The following is a 19,215-nucleotide window of genomic DNA, read 5'->3' as shown; positions in this document are numbered from 1 at the left end:
ATGCCATAATAACACTCAATCAATTTTCTTCAAGCCTGAATTTTTATTCCTATCAGACTAGGTTTTATTTTAATGTTTAACAGACATAAAGAATGTTATGTTTGTTATCTTTGTATTTTTATTATAATTGAGGAGTTAATGGGTGTTTGTAAAAAAAAATATTAGTTTTCTAGAACTCTGTGAGGTGACCATAAATTTAGAAATATTTTTGAAATTTCATTTCCTACTCTTTCTACAATAAATCTATTATTGGCATTTTTAGAAAAAAAATGTTTAATGCAATTAAGAGAACTCAGTCTTTCAATATTTTAAAACTGTATTCATTAGCCTGTTTTGAGATATAGATAAAACCAACAAAATTGCTTCTAGGACTATGGTGACCTCAGGACAAAGGTACATTGTAAACAGACTCAGCTAGAGATGCTGAGATGTTGAAGCTAATAGAACTCTGCAGCCCCCAGTCCAAATCACCATCAGAATATGTAAAACTTAATAAGTAAATATCATGTTTAATAACACACTCTATACAGAACCATCTTCTGTCTAAAACTGATGAAGAAACATAATGTGTAGCTGTTACAAAACAAATAATTGTTTCTGAAAGTACATAGCCATAATGTGTAAGATATTCAGAGGCTTTAACTTATGGTATGCTTTTCTTTTTCAATTTTAATACTATTTGGTTGGTGTATTAATTTCAATGCATGAGTGTCATCCCAATGTCAGACAAATCTAAACACATTTCACAGTTCTTGTGCCCACATTGATGCACATCTCAGACTATGCTTTTCACCACAATGGGGATTTTGCTTCTAATCACCATGTCCAATTAGATTGATAATTGCTTCTAAAAACACAAACAGAAAAAGCTTTGACTCTCAAGAATGATTCTTCTTGTGATGGACACAGGCCCTTTCTTTGTAAAAGGTCCCTATAAACCTGACACAAATTCAAAAGCATCTAACAATCAAATATAAGTGAGAAAGTGGAAGCCTGAATGCAATTAAATGAACAGATAATTCTTTGATAAAATTGTTTACATCTCATTGATACTGGTTTTATAATATATTCCAACCTAGAAACAAGAGTAAGTCAATAGAAAGAACACTAAATAACAAAGGGAAGGAAAGAGGAGTGTCTATCCTTGCACCTAAAACCTCATGAGCTCTCTAGAACCGACATCCACAGTCTGCCCATTCATATTAAACAAAAAGTGGCATTTTAATTTCCAGTCTTCTCTTGACACATGAGCAAAATGAATATTTATTGTCAACAATACTAATCAAAATATAACCTGCATTCCCATTGATTTCATTCAGATATTTGGTATAAATCCACCAAGTAATCCCAGTACTGTTATTTATCTCTTAATAATTATTCACTCCCTGATTCACATGTGACTCTGGTACTTCAGGGCTCTACTTCCCAGGGAGGTCAAATCTCCTAACCTAGCAGCAGTCAGATCTGCCGGTGAGGGTTTCTCGGAATTTACTAATGTAAAAAATCTTGCAAATTTTTTTCTCAAGGGCTAAGATTGCCTTTTCCTCCCAAAATAATTTCTTTCACTGCTTCTGTTTTTATTGATTTCTTTCTTTTTTCAGTAAGGAACTCTATCATACTTATAAAGGCTATTTTAAGCTTTTTATCTTGTGATTTCAGACATATTGAATTTATCAGGGCCTCCTGTAGCAGGGTTGCTGGGCTTATTGTCAACTAGTACAGGCTTGATATCACAGAGAATGAGAAGTCCAACCCTGCACTACACAGTGGAGGCAAGCATGAAGCCATCTCACTGCACAGCTGGCCAAGAATTGAAACTGGGTGAATTTGTGTCAGTTAACAATGGCAAATCCAGAAATTTTCATGTAGTTTTTAAGAACAGGGTTACAGGTGGATAAATGGAACCCTGAAAAAATGACAACCAATGGTAGAATATCATGCAGTACTAAGGAGTAACCCACCCTTTCTCCTGATCACTAGCAACATATTCACTCCTGAATTTAAGATAAATTTTATGTTTGACCACAAAAAGTCCCTACAGAAAAAGAAACTGTATGAGAACTTCATTTTAAAAGTATTTTATTTGCCCAAACATTAATGGTGAAAATTGAGTTATCACAAAAAATCATGAATATTTTTGGTTGTGAACCTAGTCTTTAGCAGTTGAGCCATCTCTCCAGCCCTGTTGGTGGGGCTGTAAACTGGTACAACCGCTCTGAAAATCAGTCTGGTGATTCCTCAGAAAATTGGACATAGTACTACCTGAAGACCCAGTTCTTCCACTTCTGGGCATATACCCCAGAGACACTCCAATATACAACAAAGACACATGCACCACAATGTTCATAGCAGCCCTATTTATAATTGCCAGAAGCTGAAAATAACCCAGATGTCCTTCAGTAGATGAATGGATACAAAAATTGTGGTACATTTACACAATGGAGTACTGCTCAGCTATCAGAAACAATGACTTAATGAAATTCTTCAGAAAATGGATGCATCTAGAGAATATCATCCTGAGTGAGATAACCCAGTCACAAAAGAACAGACATAATATGCAGTCACTGATAACGGGATACTAACCCCAGAAAGCTCTGAACACTCCAGAAACAACTCACGGAGTGTGTGAAGTTCAAGAAAAGAAAAAAAAAGAAAAGAAAAAACCATTATGATCAATCCTTACACACGAAGAAAACTTTGAATAATTCCAGGTTACATCCTGTTTTACATGTACTTTCTGCTCATTGTAACTAGTAAGACCTTAATGTACACTATCAAACCTTTGGGGGAAAAAAAAAAGCCAAACGCTGACAAAAAAAAAAAAAAAAAAAAAAAAAAAAGACTGGTAACATCCATGTTAAAGGGTTGTTTACTATTCTGTCACTTGTTAACTGAACTGTGGCAAATCTATTCATCAAAGCAGTGGTTAGAATCACCCAAAAAAATCATGAATATTTATTAGTGAGAACAACAGTTCTGATTCATAATGTCAAAAAATGAAAGCTCCAAGAATTCAGATGGCAACAGAGGGTTTTTCTAGGACTCAAATCTTTATTTAACAAAGCAAGGGAAGGCTGGACACTGAAGTGAATAACATTACTGTGGAAATGCATCTCCTGCCAAATTCTTCCCTGTGTACATCAAACTGATTATACAATGGGATAATGGGCATATAGAGAAATGGCACAGAGATTGTTCTGGTCTTTGGCAAGCTTCATGTAGCCTCGAACTCCCCATCTTCTACCCCAGCTGAAAAAAATTATGATTTCCACTTACTAGAAGTATAGCAGCATGAATAATTCATAACAACACCTGACAAAATGACAACTTCACAAATCTGTTGAGAAAGGAAGAGGTTCTACTTCTGAGTACTAAGGATGATATCAAGAAGACTGTAGATTCTACAACATTAAAAAGGCATTTTTTTCTACCCATAGGTAATTCAAAACTAACATGGCTCAAATATTAGAAAAGCACTAGCACAAACATGATACTGACACCAAGAAATCAGTGTAGGAATGAGAATGGTATGCTAAAATATTTTGGGAAGTTGTTCAAGATAAAAAAAGGGTCAGAGGTTAAGGACTCAAGAACAAATTAATGAGCCATTTAGAAGCAAGATTGACATTACACTGCTCCTATTAAACAAGTGATGGGCACAGAGCATTCCTAGATAACCAGCCTAGAAAAATTAGACAGTGACCTATATTAGCAGGAGACCCTGTCTAAATATAGAAGTTGGATAATGCTTAAGGATAAAAAAGTATCAGACTTTCACATGTGTACACATGCTCCCCCCCCCCTCTCTCTCTCACACACACACACACATACACGTGTGTGTGTGCATTCACAATCATGAAGAAGTGTAGATATTCATATATGTATACACCACTCCACATGTAAATAGGAAAATAGAAGCATTTTTTTTCAACAAGGAGTTTTCTAAAGTAGGTATCCAGTTACTGACTGCAACAGGCAATCTGTCATGAATACACTGGAAGAGTAGTAAATATTCTTAACCAGTGATCGATCCATCTCAGTAGTGCCTGTAGTTTTAGGTATAGATTTTTTGGCAGGTCATACCTGTTCTTGATCAGCCAGTAGTTATTGCCGTCTGTTTCATTTCCCTCAAATCCATAGCCAACCACCAGAACTGCATGATTCACAGTAGTGTTGCTACAATTTCGTTGACGATAAATACCTGAAAGATAAAAATGGAAGCATGTGTGAGACACAATGACCACTGCCAGAAACCATAGGTAAGCATTTTTTAAAGTTCCTGAAATTAGGTAACTATCATTAGATTTGATATTTGGATAAATTATTACCAGGATTACTAACATGTATAGAGTCTCACAGGAAACTGAAGAAATCAAATCAAATTTGTTAATAAACACTTGTTTATATGGACATGAGATGAGTCCTTGTAACCTTGTGTTTTTTGCTACTATACTTTTATAACATCTTAAACTCACAGGATATAAGTTACTTAATTCAAGATACTATGTAGAATTTTGATTGATTTCAGATAATCATTCCTTGTGGCAAGGACTTTCACCTAATGAATAAAAAATTTCAGGGGACCAATCACTGGTCAAAATGTACATAGGACTTCCAGGTCAGAGGGGGGAAGAGAGGAGCAGAAAAAAAGAGTATAAAAAGGGGGGAGGAGAAAGATGGAGAAAGAGAAGGATGATCCAGATTCATGTAGCTTTAAATAGACACAGATGGCTATGAATATCTTATAAGGGATGGATAATTAATTACAAGACAGTTTGTCTTATCTAGGTGGGCAGATTACATCAATATAAATTTGCTCTGAGTTTATTGTGTGGACATTTTGTGAATTGAGAATTTACTGATATAAATCTGATTGATAAATTACATGCTTCTAGAGTTTTGACTTTGCTGGGTTACTGGGAATTGTGAATATAACCACAGGGGATAGATGGCTTCATGGGGCTGACATGACAGTAACCCACCAAGGAAACTTGGTGAGTTGGGTAGAGACATTTCAAGAGCTATGGGCCAGAGGTCTGCCAAGATGGGAACATGCCACTGATGCCATGTGTCCCAACCGTGCCAGCACTAGTGTAAGATGGTGTTGCTTTTTAAACATTTCCCACTACAATTTCCTATAATTATTTAAAGCATCCAGCAAATGGAGGAGAGTTGAAACCTTAGCTAGCCAATAAATTTTAGGAATTATGATGTATTAACATGAATTGGGATGATCAGATGAAAAACAGCCCTCAGGATAATTGAGTGAACTGAAGGGTAATCCAGAAACCCACACATTCATATCACATTTTATACAGAAAAGAGAACCCACAAGTATTTAGTAGTATGGGGATAATACAAGATTTTTAAAATTTCACCACATATGCTAACCTCCTTTGTAGAAGCCAAATATGTTAGAGGAAGCATCAATTGTAGCAGAGATGGGCCCAATAGTTGCTACAGCTTCCATTAGATTATTCTCGCCTTGTTGGAGGGACACAAATCCTTTGATTTCAGCCTGAGAATTCTTTGGATTGTACCTGCACGGCCCTTCCTTTAAAAGAAAAAAAGGAATATGAGAGTCCATTACTTCCACAACCAGCAGTGAAGCAAAAGTTACAACCACAAAACTCTGCAATTTTCAATGTAGCAGAGGATACTACATTCTTGGCTATTATGAGTGATCTCAGAAAGTGAAAGTATTCTAGGAGATTTGAAACAGAAAATTAATTCTCATGCCTTCAGTGATGACAAATTGGTCTTCCTATGTACAAGTACTTTTAGGACTTTCTTTAAATAATTTATTTATTTTTAGTTTATGAGCATTGGTTTGTGCTTTGGCTGCAATATGTCTGTGCATGTGTATTGGATGCCTGGAAATGGGATTACTGACATCTATGAGCTGCCATGTGGGTGCAGAGATTTGAACCTGGGTTTTCTGGAAAAAGAAACAATGTTTTTAATTTCTGAGCCATATCTCTGGGCCCCATAAAATATTTTTCTTTTATTTTATTGGATATTTTCTTTATTTGCATTTCAAATGTTATCTTATTTCCTGGTTTCACCTCCAGAAAACCCCTATCCCATCCTCCCTTATTCTGCTTTTATAAGGGTGCGCACCCACCCACCCACCTACTTCCTCCCATCTCCCCATTCTGGGGAGCATTGAGCCTCCACAGGACCAAGGGCCTCTCCTCCCATTGATTTCCCCAAAGGCCATCCTCTGCTACATATATGGCTGGAGCCATGGGTATTCTTTGGTTGGTGATTTAGTCCCTAGGAGCTCTGGGGGGTCTGGTTGGTTGATATTATTCTTCCTTTAGGGTTGCAAACCCCTTCAGCTTTTTTAGTCCTTCCACTAACTCCTCCACTTGGAACCCCATTCTCAGTTGAATGGTTGGCTGTGAGCATCCACCTCTGTATTTGTAAGGCTCTGGCAAAGCATCTCAGAAGACAGCTATATACTGACAGGAGCTGATAAGAAATTTTAATGAGAAATGTGTATTGTATGTACAATAGTTTGCAAATTCTCTCTATTCACAGAACCAAAGAGAGCTGCATGGAAATAATCACACTTGAAAGCTATGCAAAAAAATGATTATTTAAGGACAGCACTGATGGTGTACAGAGAGATTATACTAACTAATCTGAGTTCTGACGGTAGATAAATGACCCCTACAATTGCCCAACACTCCAAGCTGAGTTGCCATGACAACATGGTGTGTCAACTTACTTTTCCTTCATATGGATAGGTTGCCTCAGCCTCCAGACCTCCATTGCCCACAACATATTCATAGGCAATGTATGGATCTCCCCATTGACAGGCATCATTACCATGAGTTCTAGTACAGTCCACTAGGTTCTGAACACTCAGTGGGATTAGTTTGCCAGTTTTGTTGAACATCTGTCCTTCTATGGCACCAGTCACAGCAAAGGCCCAACAAGAATTACAGAATTTCTAAGCAGAAAACAAAATATGGTCATCCACAAACAAATACTTACTGTACTGACAACAAAGGCAATACAACAACTTATGAAAATTATATACTACCAGTTGTTAGATACCTAGGAAGGGATGATAACTCTCCTAAGGACATAACTTCTGGCCCCAATTTGTTTTGTGTGGACCTATTGGTTTTATGTGTTATTAATTATAAAAAATGAATACAAATTTTACAGAGGTTAAGGAGAAGAGGATGTTTGTTAAAAAGTGTGTGTGGTGACTACTAAGATCAATATATATTATGAAATTATACAAATCATACACAAAGAAAAATATTATTTTAAAAAGTTAAGATGATATCAGAAAATGAAAATGGCCATCCTACTGAAAGCACTGTATAGAGTCACTGCAATTGGCATCAAAATTTCAACACAATTCTTTCCAGACCTTGAGCGAGCAATTCTCAACTTCATATAAATAACAAAAAAAAAACCTCAGGATAGCCCAAACAGTACTGAACAATAAAAGAACTTCAGGAGGAATCACCATCCTTGACCTCAAGCTGTACTACAGAGCAATAATGATAAAAACTGCATGGTATTGATATATAAACAGACAAATTAACTAATAAAGTAAGAATCAAAGATACATAAATAAACCGACATATCTATGAACACTTGATTTGTGACAAAGAAACCAAAATATACAATGCAAGAGGCAGAGCATCTTCATCAAATAGTGCTGCTCTAACTAGAAGAATGAAAATAGATGAATATTTATCATCCTGCACTAAATTGACGTCCAAGTGAATCAAGGACCTCTAAATAAAATGGCACACACTATATCTAATAGGAGAGAAAGTGGAAATATCCTTGAATGCATTGGTACAGGAAACAACTTCCTGAACAGGAAATCAATGGCTCAGGTTTTAAGATCAATGTTTGATAGGGAGGATCTCATTAAATTGAACAGCTTTTGTGAAACAAAGGACATTGTCAATAGGACAAAACAGATACCAATAGATTGCAAAGAGCTCTTCACTAATACTACATCTGACAGAGGGCTTATATCCAAAATATATAAAGAACTCAAGAATGTAGGCCAAACTAATTAACCCAATTTAAAAATAGGGTACAGAGCTAAACAGAATTCTCAACAGAGTAATCTCAATGGCCAAGTAGCATTTAAAGAAATGTTTAGCATCCATAGTCATAATGAAAATGCAAATAAAAGCAAGCTTGAGATTACACCTTATACCAGTCAGAATGGCTAAGATAAAAAACTCAAGTGACATCCTGCGCTGGTGAGGATGTGGAGCAAGGGGAACACTCCTACATTGCTGGTGGGATTGCAAACTTGGACAACCACTTTCAAAATCAATTTGGCAGTTACTCATAAAATTAGAAATACTTCTACCTAAAGACCCAGCTCTAGTGCTTCTGGACATATATGCAAAAGATATCCCACCATATCAAAGGACATGGGCTCCACTATTTTCCTAGCAGCCTTATTTGTAATAGCCAGAAACAGGAACCATCCCAGATGTCCCTCAGCCAAAGAATGTATACAAAATTATGGCTCATTTACACAAGGAATACTATTCACCTGTTCAAAACAAGGACACCCTGAGTTTTGTAGCCCAGTGATGAAAACTAAAAAATATCATTCTTATTGTAGTAACTCATACCCAAAAGGACATGATACATACTCATTTCTCAGTGTATATTAGCCATAATATACATAATACCCATGATACACCCCACAGACCCTAAGAAGTTAACAAAACAGAAGACCCAAGTGAGGATGCTTGAATCTCATTTATAAGGGGAGACAAAATAGTCATGAGGGAATAGAGAAAAATTCTCTGTGATGGGGAAATGGGATAGGGGCAGCATTTGGGAGGTAAATTAATTTTAAAAAACAGACTGCACATTTTTTCCACATTCGTTGTTCACACAGAATGCCCAACTCCTTTTCTACTTCAACATAGTCCAAGGACTTGGACTTCTGATACTGCCATACCTGATTCCGTACTCGAGTCACATAGCCTTTTTGTCTCCAGTCTACAAATTTGGGTAGAACATCACCAACTGCACGCTTCCTGATGATTTTCCCATTCCTGTGACTCCGGATTGGAATATTGGTCATCATTTTTCGGTATTCTTCAGCAGTCTTCAAGAAAGACCCACAAAGAAGTATAAAACGAGAGAGTTCATGTAAACCACTCAAGAAGAACACAGTATGAAGAATCGCATGTCTGACTCACCATGTCACCAAATTCATTCATCTCCAAGGTGAAGCTATTCTTTCCCAGGCTATTCTCCATGTTGTGCAGTTGGATCATTTTCATGTTTTCTTCCCACACTGCTCTCTTCTGTGCTTCTTCTGCCTATAAATGAAGATAAGGCTTCATATTTATTTCGAATTAATTCCTGCAGGTAGAATTGCAGCTGCAGCTGAATAGAGAAGGGGAAGGATGTCAGGACATCATAACGATTCTCTGTGTACTGAGGAAAGGAAAACCTGGACATCGTTTACTCACAATGACCGTAATTAGATAATCTCCGAGTGAGGGTGGAGTGTTTAACTGATAATGCACCTTGACAAGTCAAGAGCAATGCTAATTCATTTGTGTGTCTTTCTGGACCATTTCCACCTTACTAACCACAGTGTATGATTTCCCATGTTGTGTCTTCCAGTCTTGCCATTCAGCATGCAAATTGGGATCAAGTGCTAGGGCACCTGAGCCCACTCCTAAACACAGGATGGCCAAAAAGAAAGTAGAACTCATGTCTCAAAACCTGGAGAGAAAAAGGGAAGATAAGTTAAGACATGAATGTATAAAAATTTACAGTGTCTTCTTACTTCTTCCTCAGAAATAAAGGCATCTGTGGTCAGTAAAATTCTTTGAACAATTCTTTCAGATAACTTTACAGAGGTTGTAGAAAAGGGCTGAGGATTCATTTGAAATCAATCAGCCACTGAGTCTTATTAGGTCTAATTCAGATGGGGGGAAAAGGAATGCACATGTGTAGAATTCCAGCAATGGATATGTAAGGTACAGTGCACAGTATTCTTTCAGAAAGGTCTCAGTACACAGAGAGGCTGAAAAGTGAAAGCAACAATGAATTTATGGTATTCCTAAGTCAATATTTTTGCCATGTAAAACTTGTTATGTGATATTAGCTCCTAAACTCAAGATTAGCTCAAGGTTTGGGCAATTTGCCATCATATTCCTTTCTAATATAAAGGTGGTGGATTTGTCTCTAACACTTCCTTCTTGGATGGAAACTTTGTGAAATATCTCCTATAAAGAATGTGGGAAGAACCATGTACTATTCTGCCCCATTGTTGCAACCATGATACCAACCTTCCCACTCACTTCATCGATTAGAATAGCATTCATGAGGAAACCATACAAAACCAGATAGGTATCAAGCTGCAGTACAAGTGAAAGCATTTAATGAGGTGCTCTGGTTGCTACAGAAAAGTCTCCATTAAACCTGGGAGTGACCTTCTGCCTTTTAATACATGTGCACATATCAATTTAAGCACTTGCACATGGATATTACAAAAAAAAAATATCTATTGCCCAGGAGGCAACAATGATGATTACAAGTGTTTGAGGAACCAGATGTAACACTCTGTGGACAGACCCACGCTTGCACTTAATGTGAACTTATACAAACCTGGACCAAGGTAGAGCCTAGTTTCCTCTTTGTCTTCTTCATCTCCCAACCCTGCATCCCACCCACCCACAACAGTATGTCTGAGCCATAGAATATATTCTCTTTCTTGGGGATATGTGCGATCCTCCATGAAATCTCTCAAAGTTCCTTCCAAAGGTCGCATCTTATTCTGGCTCTGTATTAGCAGGGCCTTACCTGTGGTGGTTGCTGTTGCCTCGGTGTGTTTCAGAGTCAAGTCTTCAGAAACTGCTGAAGTCGCAGGATCTGTCTTGCCAGCCTCTCACGCAGGCTTTAAATCCCAAAGTTGAGCCCATCCCTCAGTCCTGGTCTTCTTCTGATTGGTTGTGTTGGTAACTGGATTAGGCCTCCAGACTGTGGGAATTCAGGCCTTTTTAGAGACCTAATCTTAGTCTGTCCTTCTGGGGTGGGTGTGTGCTACCTTTGCACAGTAGGGAGCTAAATTTGTGAACCTGGCCAGAGGAAGTTAGATAGCAATCTCATGGCCTTTGGATCACATTGTACCTGACAGTTTGCTGGCTGGTGGTGGTCCTTGGAAAAGCTGTGTAGCATTGTACTCTCATGGTTTAGAATGGAAAGTTTTGGTTACTGATCCTGGCATGGGCACAGTTAATACATTCTATTTTGTGTTTATCTCATAGCTAATGGTGTGATCCTGTGAGAACAGAAATCTTGAGAGGTTATATTGATCTGTATCTGGGTGGGACACAACCTGAACCTAGCAGAAATCTCTAGGAGACAATGATGCCCAAAGTTGAAAATGTTATTCAAATTTGAAGACTAAGAGGGAAAATAAATAGTTTGTTTGGCGAGGGTTGTCTACTGAAACTTTCTCTGACGTTTCTCTTTTGGGGGTTACACTGAACAGCCATCTAGAAAAACAATCTTATATATCATTCTTTATCATGGAACACACAACAGGAAGTTCCTAATATTTGACACTTTCATGACACACCCAAGTGTACATGGGGGCATCCACATTGTTTTGCAACCAATACAAGAGATATTCAGACAGATTTCCTCTTCAAGGTAGCTCTAAATAAAATTCCCCTAGTCTACCCTCTCCCTTAGAACCAGCCCTTTCTTTTTTTCTCTCTATGTATATTTGGCTACTACTTTGTACTGTGTGATTTTCCTTACAAGAGTCCTGATGGAAGTAATTTCCATGCACTGGCATTAAAAAGTGGGACCATTAAGACAATTTTGTTATTGCAAAATAATATCGCCCACATTTTCTTTATTTTCTCAGGTTGTATTTTATTGTATATTGGGATACCATACTTGATTGGTTCATTATTACTGCATATGCTGGCTTCTTCGGGTCAGGAAAAAATGTATCATATTCTTGTACATTGTAACCTGCACACCTCTTTTGAAAGTTGCTTAAGGTCACAGAGCAGAAAAAGAATAATTTTTAGGCTCACATGAGTTTATTTTAGAGAAATCAGGATGAACTAATAAGAGGCATTGGGATTTACTCTATTACTCACAGTCCCGTGTGCTCTGGTCACCCTTTGCTTGTTTCATTGTTTAAAATTTCTATTTATTTTAAATCAGTTCTTTGAATTTTATACAATATATGTTTAGTATCCATTTTCCATTCCCTGAACTCCTCCCAGGTCCACACTCTCCTAATACAAATACAAGTTCAAGTTCCTTTTCTCACTTTATTTATTTATTTATTTGCTTTTGCAAGGGACTGAGGCCTTGGGGTCCTTAACATTCCCATGTCAACAGCTCACATTCAGTACAAACACCGTCTACTCTCCGGAGTTTTTTTTTTTTTAAGTTTATTCTAGTAAGTGGGACTTGAGTAGGCTGAGTCCCATAGGTATTCCTCCTACAGTTTTTTATCCATATGATGGAACTTAAAAGGTAGCTTATCTGTGAAGACTTCAGGGTTCCTTTTGGACTGTCGAGCACCAAGTATAATTCCATACTCACGATCAGGACTCTGACATTTATTAGTTGCAACTAGGTGAATAATGCCGATAATCACAAACCACAGAGTTACCTGAAAAGACTTTGGTACAAAAGCAGTGTAGTGTGTACACTTCAAAGAGAAAATTTTTGTGCCTCAACAGTGATTTTTTCTTCATCAGTGCTGATCACCATTTCCCTTTAGAGGCCTAATAGCTTTTCTGAACACAGACATGGAAAAACCATTGACTTCATAGGCTAACTCTTAGTGTGATTGACAGGGCACCTTTCTTTATTACAAGTCTCTATAACTTAATCCAAATTCCTCAGAATCTGTCAATCAAATAAAAACAGTGAAAGTAGAAGAACAAATGTAAGGATATAAACAAGTAATTTTTTGGTAATAAAGTTAACAGGTTACTGATACTGGTTTTGTAATGGGATCAAACTAAGAAGCGTTAGGAGGTAAATGAGAAGAAAAAAGTGAAACTGCAAATGGAGAAGGAAGACTGATGCACACACACTTGAACCTCAAAACCAGGTCTTCTTGGGAAGTAGAGTAAAAAACATTCCCCAGAGCTTGGATAGAACAAAAATGGCTTATAATGTTCTAGTCTTCTATATACATAACTACTCTGCTGATCTCTTTAAAAACACCAGCAGAGGACCTTGGATCCTAAAACAGATGGTTGTGGGTCACCTATAGTTGCTGAGAATTGAATTTAGAACAACTGGAAGAGCATTCGGTGCTCTTAACTGCTGAGCCAGCTCTCCAGCCCCCCTTAATTTTTTATATGTCATCTAGAAATTGAAAAAGCTGGCTCATCGAAAAGCTTTACTACCTCCAATATCATACATAGTGAAGCCTGAACTGGGAAGTTATAGAAGTAGGTGAATGCTTCTCATGTATTTGTTTCTATTTCCTGAATCTAGAGTCAACTTGGCACAATTCTGTAATATCAGGCAGGCTAGTTAAATCCTATTTATACACTTACCCTTTAAAGATAATTATAAATTAAGAACTACTGACTCCAACTTGGCAGGAATGGCAGGAAGCTCTTCCTCATCTTTTCCACTAGAATATTTTTAACAGTAAATCATGCACAGCATTGGCCTCAATAGAATGTTGACTTCACATTGTAGTCTCAATTGACTTGCTAATCTAAATGTATAAACTCACACTTAAAGCCCTAACATATACCACTAAGTTCCTCCTCTGGCAAAAAATGTGAGATGCATGGACAAAATGTATAGGACATATGAAGAAAGTGTAATAATCTTGCATGAGGCAATTACAATAAACTCTAGCTTGAGAAGACCTTTGTCCACCACTTTATGTCCCAGTGACCAATGATTCTGGACTTTGTATCAGTTGCTCTCTGAGTGCTAAGATAGTATCAGGAGTAAAGAATCAACCGGAACAGAAATAAGCCTTGGGCCAAACAGTCCACCCTTCCTGAGTTACATCTACCCAAGTTCCCACTGATGACATGATATGAACTTATATCCCCATTCTCTGTCAAGTAACTACCTTTTCTATACATTTTCATATCTGTATCACTGAAATGTACTCTGATTGTTAAAAGTCATGAAGAGAGAAATTACTCAGCATAGTTATGACCTACACATAATATTTGTTTATAAAGAAGCCACAAAGAATATCCTTTACTTTTTAAATCACTGACCAAGTTTCAGGAGCTTATTCCTGCACTAGAAAAAACACTCAACTCAGAAACCATAGACACAGGAGGCATCTCACCCTCAAGGGCCAATAAGCTGTTTCTTAACACCAAGGTTGGAGCTTAGGCAACAAAGCAGCACCACCTTCATTGTTGAGTGCTAGCCATTTAGAATATTCATATAAGACTTCTCCCATGAAGATACATGTTTTATCACACCGACATTCCTTATAATATCATGGTGATATAAAGAGACATTACACCAAAGCAGGAAGAATTGTGCAAACATGGTACAAGTTCTACTGGGGAATCCTTTCCAGTGAAGACACTTTGGAAGCATGCATGCTTGACCCATATCTGTTATAAAGACATTCATTTATGGCAAGCTGGGTGATGGCACTAATGAAGGTTCAAAAGATCCCTGTGAGCTTTTGCTATGGATTACATACAAGCCTCTGTGGGCCCAGCTACAGACAGAAAGTTCATTGGCCATTCATATTCTCTCACTCCCTTGTAGATGGTTATAAAGACGCAGGCAAGATAATTCAAGTCTTGGGAGCACGGACGTGTGATTCTACAGCCCAATCCCAAATATACTGTCATTTTTACCATTTCATTAGACAGTAACTTTTCAATATTAGATTGGGGCTTATTTACCAGTTCATTAAGAACAACATGGGTTTAGCTCATTAGCATTTCATAGATAGGTCCTAGGCTAGTATTGTATCTAGACTGCTAATGGTCTGCCTTGAGCTTGCTTCTGAGGCCTACGTTTCAACTCTGTCAGATTATTTTGCCGAGTATCTTAGTCTTGGTCGGTGTTGCTGAAGACTGAGAACTTGGAACCCTATGGCTTTTAAATCTTCCATTGAGAAGGCACATGTTATTCATATGGATTTGTTCAAATTTGTGATTTGTTTTCTGTATAGTCAATATTTTAACTATTATATGATATATTGATTTTCCCCTCTAGCCCTATCTATTTGGTTGTCTGTGTGCTTCTTATATATTAGTCAGTATATCTTTTCTCAGTTTGGGGTGTTTGGGGGAGTTTTCGTCTACAGTTTTTGGTGAGGATTTTATGTGTACTGTTACCTTGGCATTCTTTTGCCTTCTTCTTTGAGGTTCCTGTGAACTTGCTGGGTTACTGTTCTGTACAGAATAACCAAAAATGTCTAGTCCAATTAGGTTCCAGTTAATCATAGCCTGATTCCAGTGTGAAAATCTATTATGAATATCTGGTGCATAACTGTTCTAAAGGATATTGTTTTGTGTAATATATGTGTCTTTAGTGTACATTTCAGCAATATATAAAAAGTAAGATCTGTGTACAGAGGATGCAACCAACTACCCAGTGTCTTGGTCAAACTGAATGTTTTGACCAAGCTGGTACAATGGAATGAATTGGAGCATTGGTGAAACTCCTGCATTCAACCGACCAGCTCCAGGAGCTGAATTTGCTCCAAATAAGTGCCTCTTATTAGTTCATCCTGATTTCTCTAAAATTGCATTGTCTAGTTTCCTGCAGCCCTTACAAAAAAAGGGCCCTTTTTTGGACTAGCCAGAATTCTACCCTGGAAACATGTTAGGGGTTCTTTCCAATAGATAGGTCTTCCCTGTGTGTATTACTCTAGGGAGTTGGCTTGAAGGCAGAGGATAAGGGAGGCATGTTGTTTAACAAAGTATGTGGCATAGTGTGTTGTTAATATGACTGCTGCATTCATGAAGTATATTGATGGTTGAGGGCCTGGAGAACCATAGGAAAATGGACTCAGAGTTCCATTAATCTTGATCATCACCCCCATCTCTCTCTCTCTCACTATCACTCTCTTGCTCTCTCTTGCTCTCTCTCTTGCTCGCTCGCTCTCTTGCTCTCTCACTCTCTCTTTTGTTCTCGCTTTCTCTTTCATTCTTTCACTCTCTCTCATGCTCTCTCTCATTCTCTCACTCTCTCTTGCTCTCTCTCTCTCTCTCTCTCTCTCTCTCTCTCTCTCTCTCTCTCTCTCTCTCTCTCCCCTTCCCCTCGATGTTAGAGGCACTGCCATCTATACCAAAAAACCTAAACATCCTCCAATGACCCAGCCCGGTTCCTCTGTTCACTCCCAGGAGAGAATTCAGACACATGTCCACAGAGGTTACAGAATACATACGGTTCTGTTACAGCTCAATATGACCCTTCATGTCCTAAGGAAGACATTTTCTCTTAGAGGTTTTCATTTTAGTATATCTTTAAAAATATCTTGTATTAACTTGCCACCATCTTCTTCTTGAGTAATGTCTACACTTCTGTGTCTCTGCTGCTGCTGTTTGCTTACAGCTTTTCTTGATAGGCCTAGTACAATTTGGGAACAGGGTTGCTATGTGCTGAAGGTCTGGTAGTAATTCTTAAGTCTTGTGAATCTTGTATAGTTACGCTGTGCATTTTTATTGGTGTACTATAATTTGTTCCAGTCCGAAATCAGGCACAAGAGAAATGGTAATAATAAAGCTCTTTGGATATGCTGATGCTTCTTTTTATCAGTCTAAGTATATCTATTCAAATTGTACATACTGGGACTGAAGAAATAACCATGGGATGAGTAAAGCACTCATTGGCCCTACTGCTAGACTTCAGCCAAACCTCCAATAATCTCCTGATCTCCACCAGCCCCTACATTAACTAGAGGGCCACATGGTTTCTTGAGGTCTCCTGCAGTCAGGGTCAATTCAAAACCAGTATCTAATAGGCCCCAGAAAGTCTGATTGTTTCCCCAGTGTTCTCTTGCCCATGTAAATCTCAATAGGTCTCTTTCTGGAAGAAATGGAGAAAGGTTAAAAGTAAAAGTTTTAGGTATTTTATCACTGTCTTTTCTTGGGGAAACCTGGCCTTCCCTTCAAAGGGTTCTGGGTCTAAACTGGCACAAGACCAGTTAGTCCATGGGTCACCAGGTCATGGTTCCTTTTGGCATGATCCAACGGATACGTTTATATCATTTGTTAGATTTTTTTTTTCATTTATACAGACCAAACAAAAATGCAGTCATCTTCTTATCTATTTCATGCCTGAAAACCAAGATTGATTAGCCAGTATCAAAGGTCCCTAGTACTCATTCACCATAACATTCACATTGCCTATGATAACTGAGTTAGGTGATGCAATTAAAAACGTTTGCTTTGTTTGTGATGCCCATTATGGTAATTACAAATGCTTAGCCAGAAACAGAACTGCAGGAGCTAAAAATTTGTACATCTGCAAACTTTCTACAAACTATGGAGGTCTCCATTTGCATTTTGGCAGGTGATGCTGTCTGCATGTTGAGTTTTACAGCCTGACTGATACCTCCACATGGAGTAAATTGTGTTAAGTTCTTGGGGCCTACTAAGGTCTGGGGCCCTATTAGATTCTAGGGAGTCTGATAAGACAAGATAGAAGAATGCCTCTACTCTCTTTGTCAGGTGTGTCAAGAGCCTTCACTTCCAGCTTTACCAGTGAGGAGTCTGAACAAGGAATTGATGGGGAATTGGAGAGAGACTTGTTGCTTCACATCTATTCCCTCACCCTCAAGTCTAGAATCAGTTCATAAGCACTGTGACTATGGATAAAACATTTAAATTCTTTAAGATACTCCATTTACAGTTTATTCATGGCCAGAAAGAGGACGTGCAGGGAAAAATCAGGAGTAACATGAACTCCTGTCCTCTTGCCCACTTATAAGAAGACTTATGCAATAAAGATTCTCATACACTTTCTATTTGGCACATACATAGGAGTGAATTCACACTCTTGTCTCATTTCACGTTTAAACCTCTAAAGACATCTGATTTTTAAAAATATTTACTACCTGTAACACAGTCTTCATAATCAACATATGTAGCTCAACCCCACATTGAAAAAAATATAAAGCTGTAAACACAGGTTTCAGATAATAGAGAAAGGCACATAGGAGAAACATTACCTGCAGCACAAATGGAGAATGGTAGCTTAGAATAACCTATAGAAGAATCCGATTACTCAGAGTCCCAGGGACCCATGAGTCTGGCCTCTAAAGTGAGATAGTCATTGGTCACTGAGCCTTAAGAGAGAGAGAGACAAACAATGGGGGAAGGGGCAGGAAGAACGCTACCGAACAGTAAAAGATTCCCTGGGATACAGGACACTCCAGGTCTGGTGAGTCATAGGAACCCAAATAAATTCTCTCATTGTTCTGAACAACATTTGTAAGTATATTAAATTCTATACTTTTCTTTATTAAAATGACAGTGATATGTGAATTATCAGTGGTATTGCCCAAAATATAGCACTTATTCATTAAGAAGTCATGAGAAAGAAACTCTAACATCTGTGCACCTCAAGAACATGGGCTTATGACTGCTTCCCCAAAGCTCTGGTTGTGAAAAGGCATTTAACCTGTAAGGATAAACAAGCTATTTCTTGCTACAAATAAGTTCAGCCATCCAAATGTCCCTCACCCCATCTTTTATTGATTACATGCAGAGCTATGACGTTTATCAAAATAGTCAGCATCTCTTCTTACCACAGGACTTATTTTTTGGCATGTATAATTCACTAGTGTAAAGATGAATAGTTATTTTTAAAAGAGTCATAAAAACTTTCTCAGTCCAGGTTTGCTTTGGGATGTGGTAAATGTTACCTTTTATATTTTGATAATTTAAATTTTTATCTCAGTATAAGTATCCCACATGTCAGTCTCCATGAGTCCTGTATATGTGTAGATCTGTAAATACCATCTTTAGATTTTATTTTCAATAATATTTCTAATTAGTTAACAAGGTAATTTATTATTGAATAACAAATACTACAGTGCTCTCTAGTAAATGTAATTATATTACATGTGCTCTATCTTCTTTGTCAGTCTGTGGTCATAGTATTTAAATTAATATAAATGTTGACAAATATAGTTGTTTATCTTTTCTGACTTTGCCCAGGATAATTAAATTTCAAAAGGCTAAAAAAATCTCAGAGTTG

At 37.6% G+C, this 19,215-nt stretch overlaps 1 protein-coding gene across 1 annotated transcript in view; it reads right to left on the bottom strand.

Annotated features, from left to right (window-relative positions):
* The window catches only part of LOC308434957 (cathepsin R-like), a gene marked incomplete at both ends in the record, with an annotated part of 59,874 nt that extends 50,140 nt beyond the window's left edge, over window positions 1–9,734 (bottom strand). Inside the window, 4 exon segments of the mRNA XM_080935414.1 lie at window positions 6,791–6,958; window positions 8,966–9,115; window positions 9,210–9,328; window positions 9,605–9,734. Of these exon segments, the coding sequence (XP_080791540.1) occupies window positions 6,791–6,958; window positions 8,966–9,115; window positions 9,210–9,328; window positions 9,605–9,734 (567 nt within the window).
* Window positions 9,735–19,215: the final 9,481 nt, after the last annotated feature.

This window comes from Micromys minutus (assembly GCF_963924665.1).
Source record: "Micromys minutus genome assembly, chromosome: 1".
In the NCBI taxonomy this organism is placed as follows: domain Eukaryota; kingdom Metazoa; phylum Chordata; class Mammalia; order Rodentia; family Muridae; genus Micromys; species Micromys minutus.
Note: the sequence above shows the minus strand (reverse complement) of the source record. Positions and strands in the feature narration are given on the sequence as shown.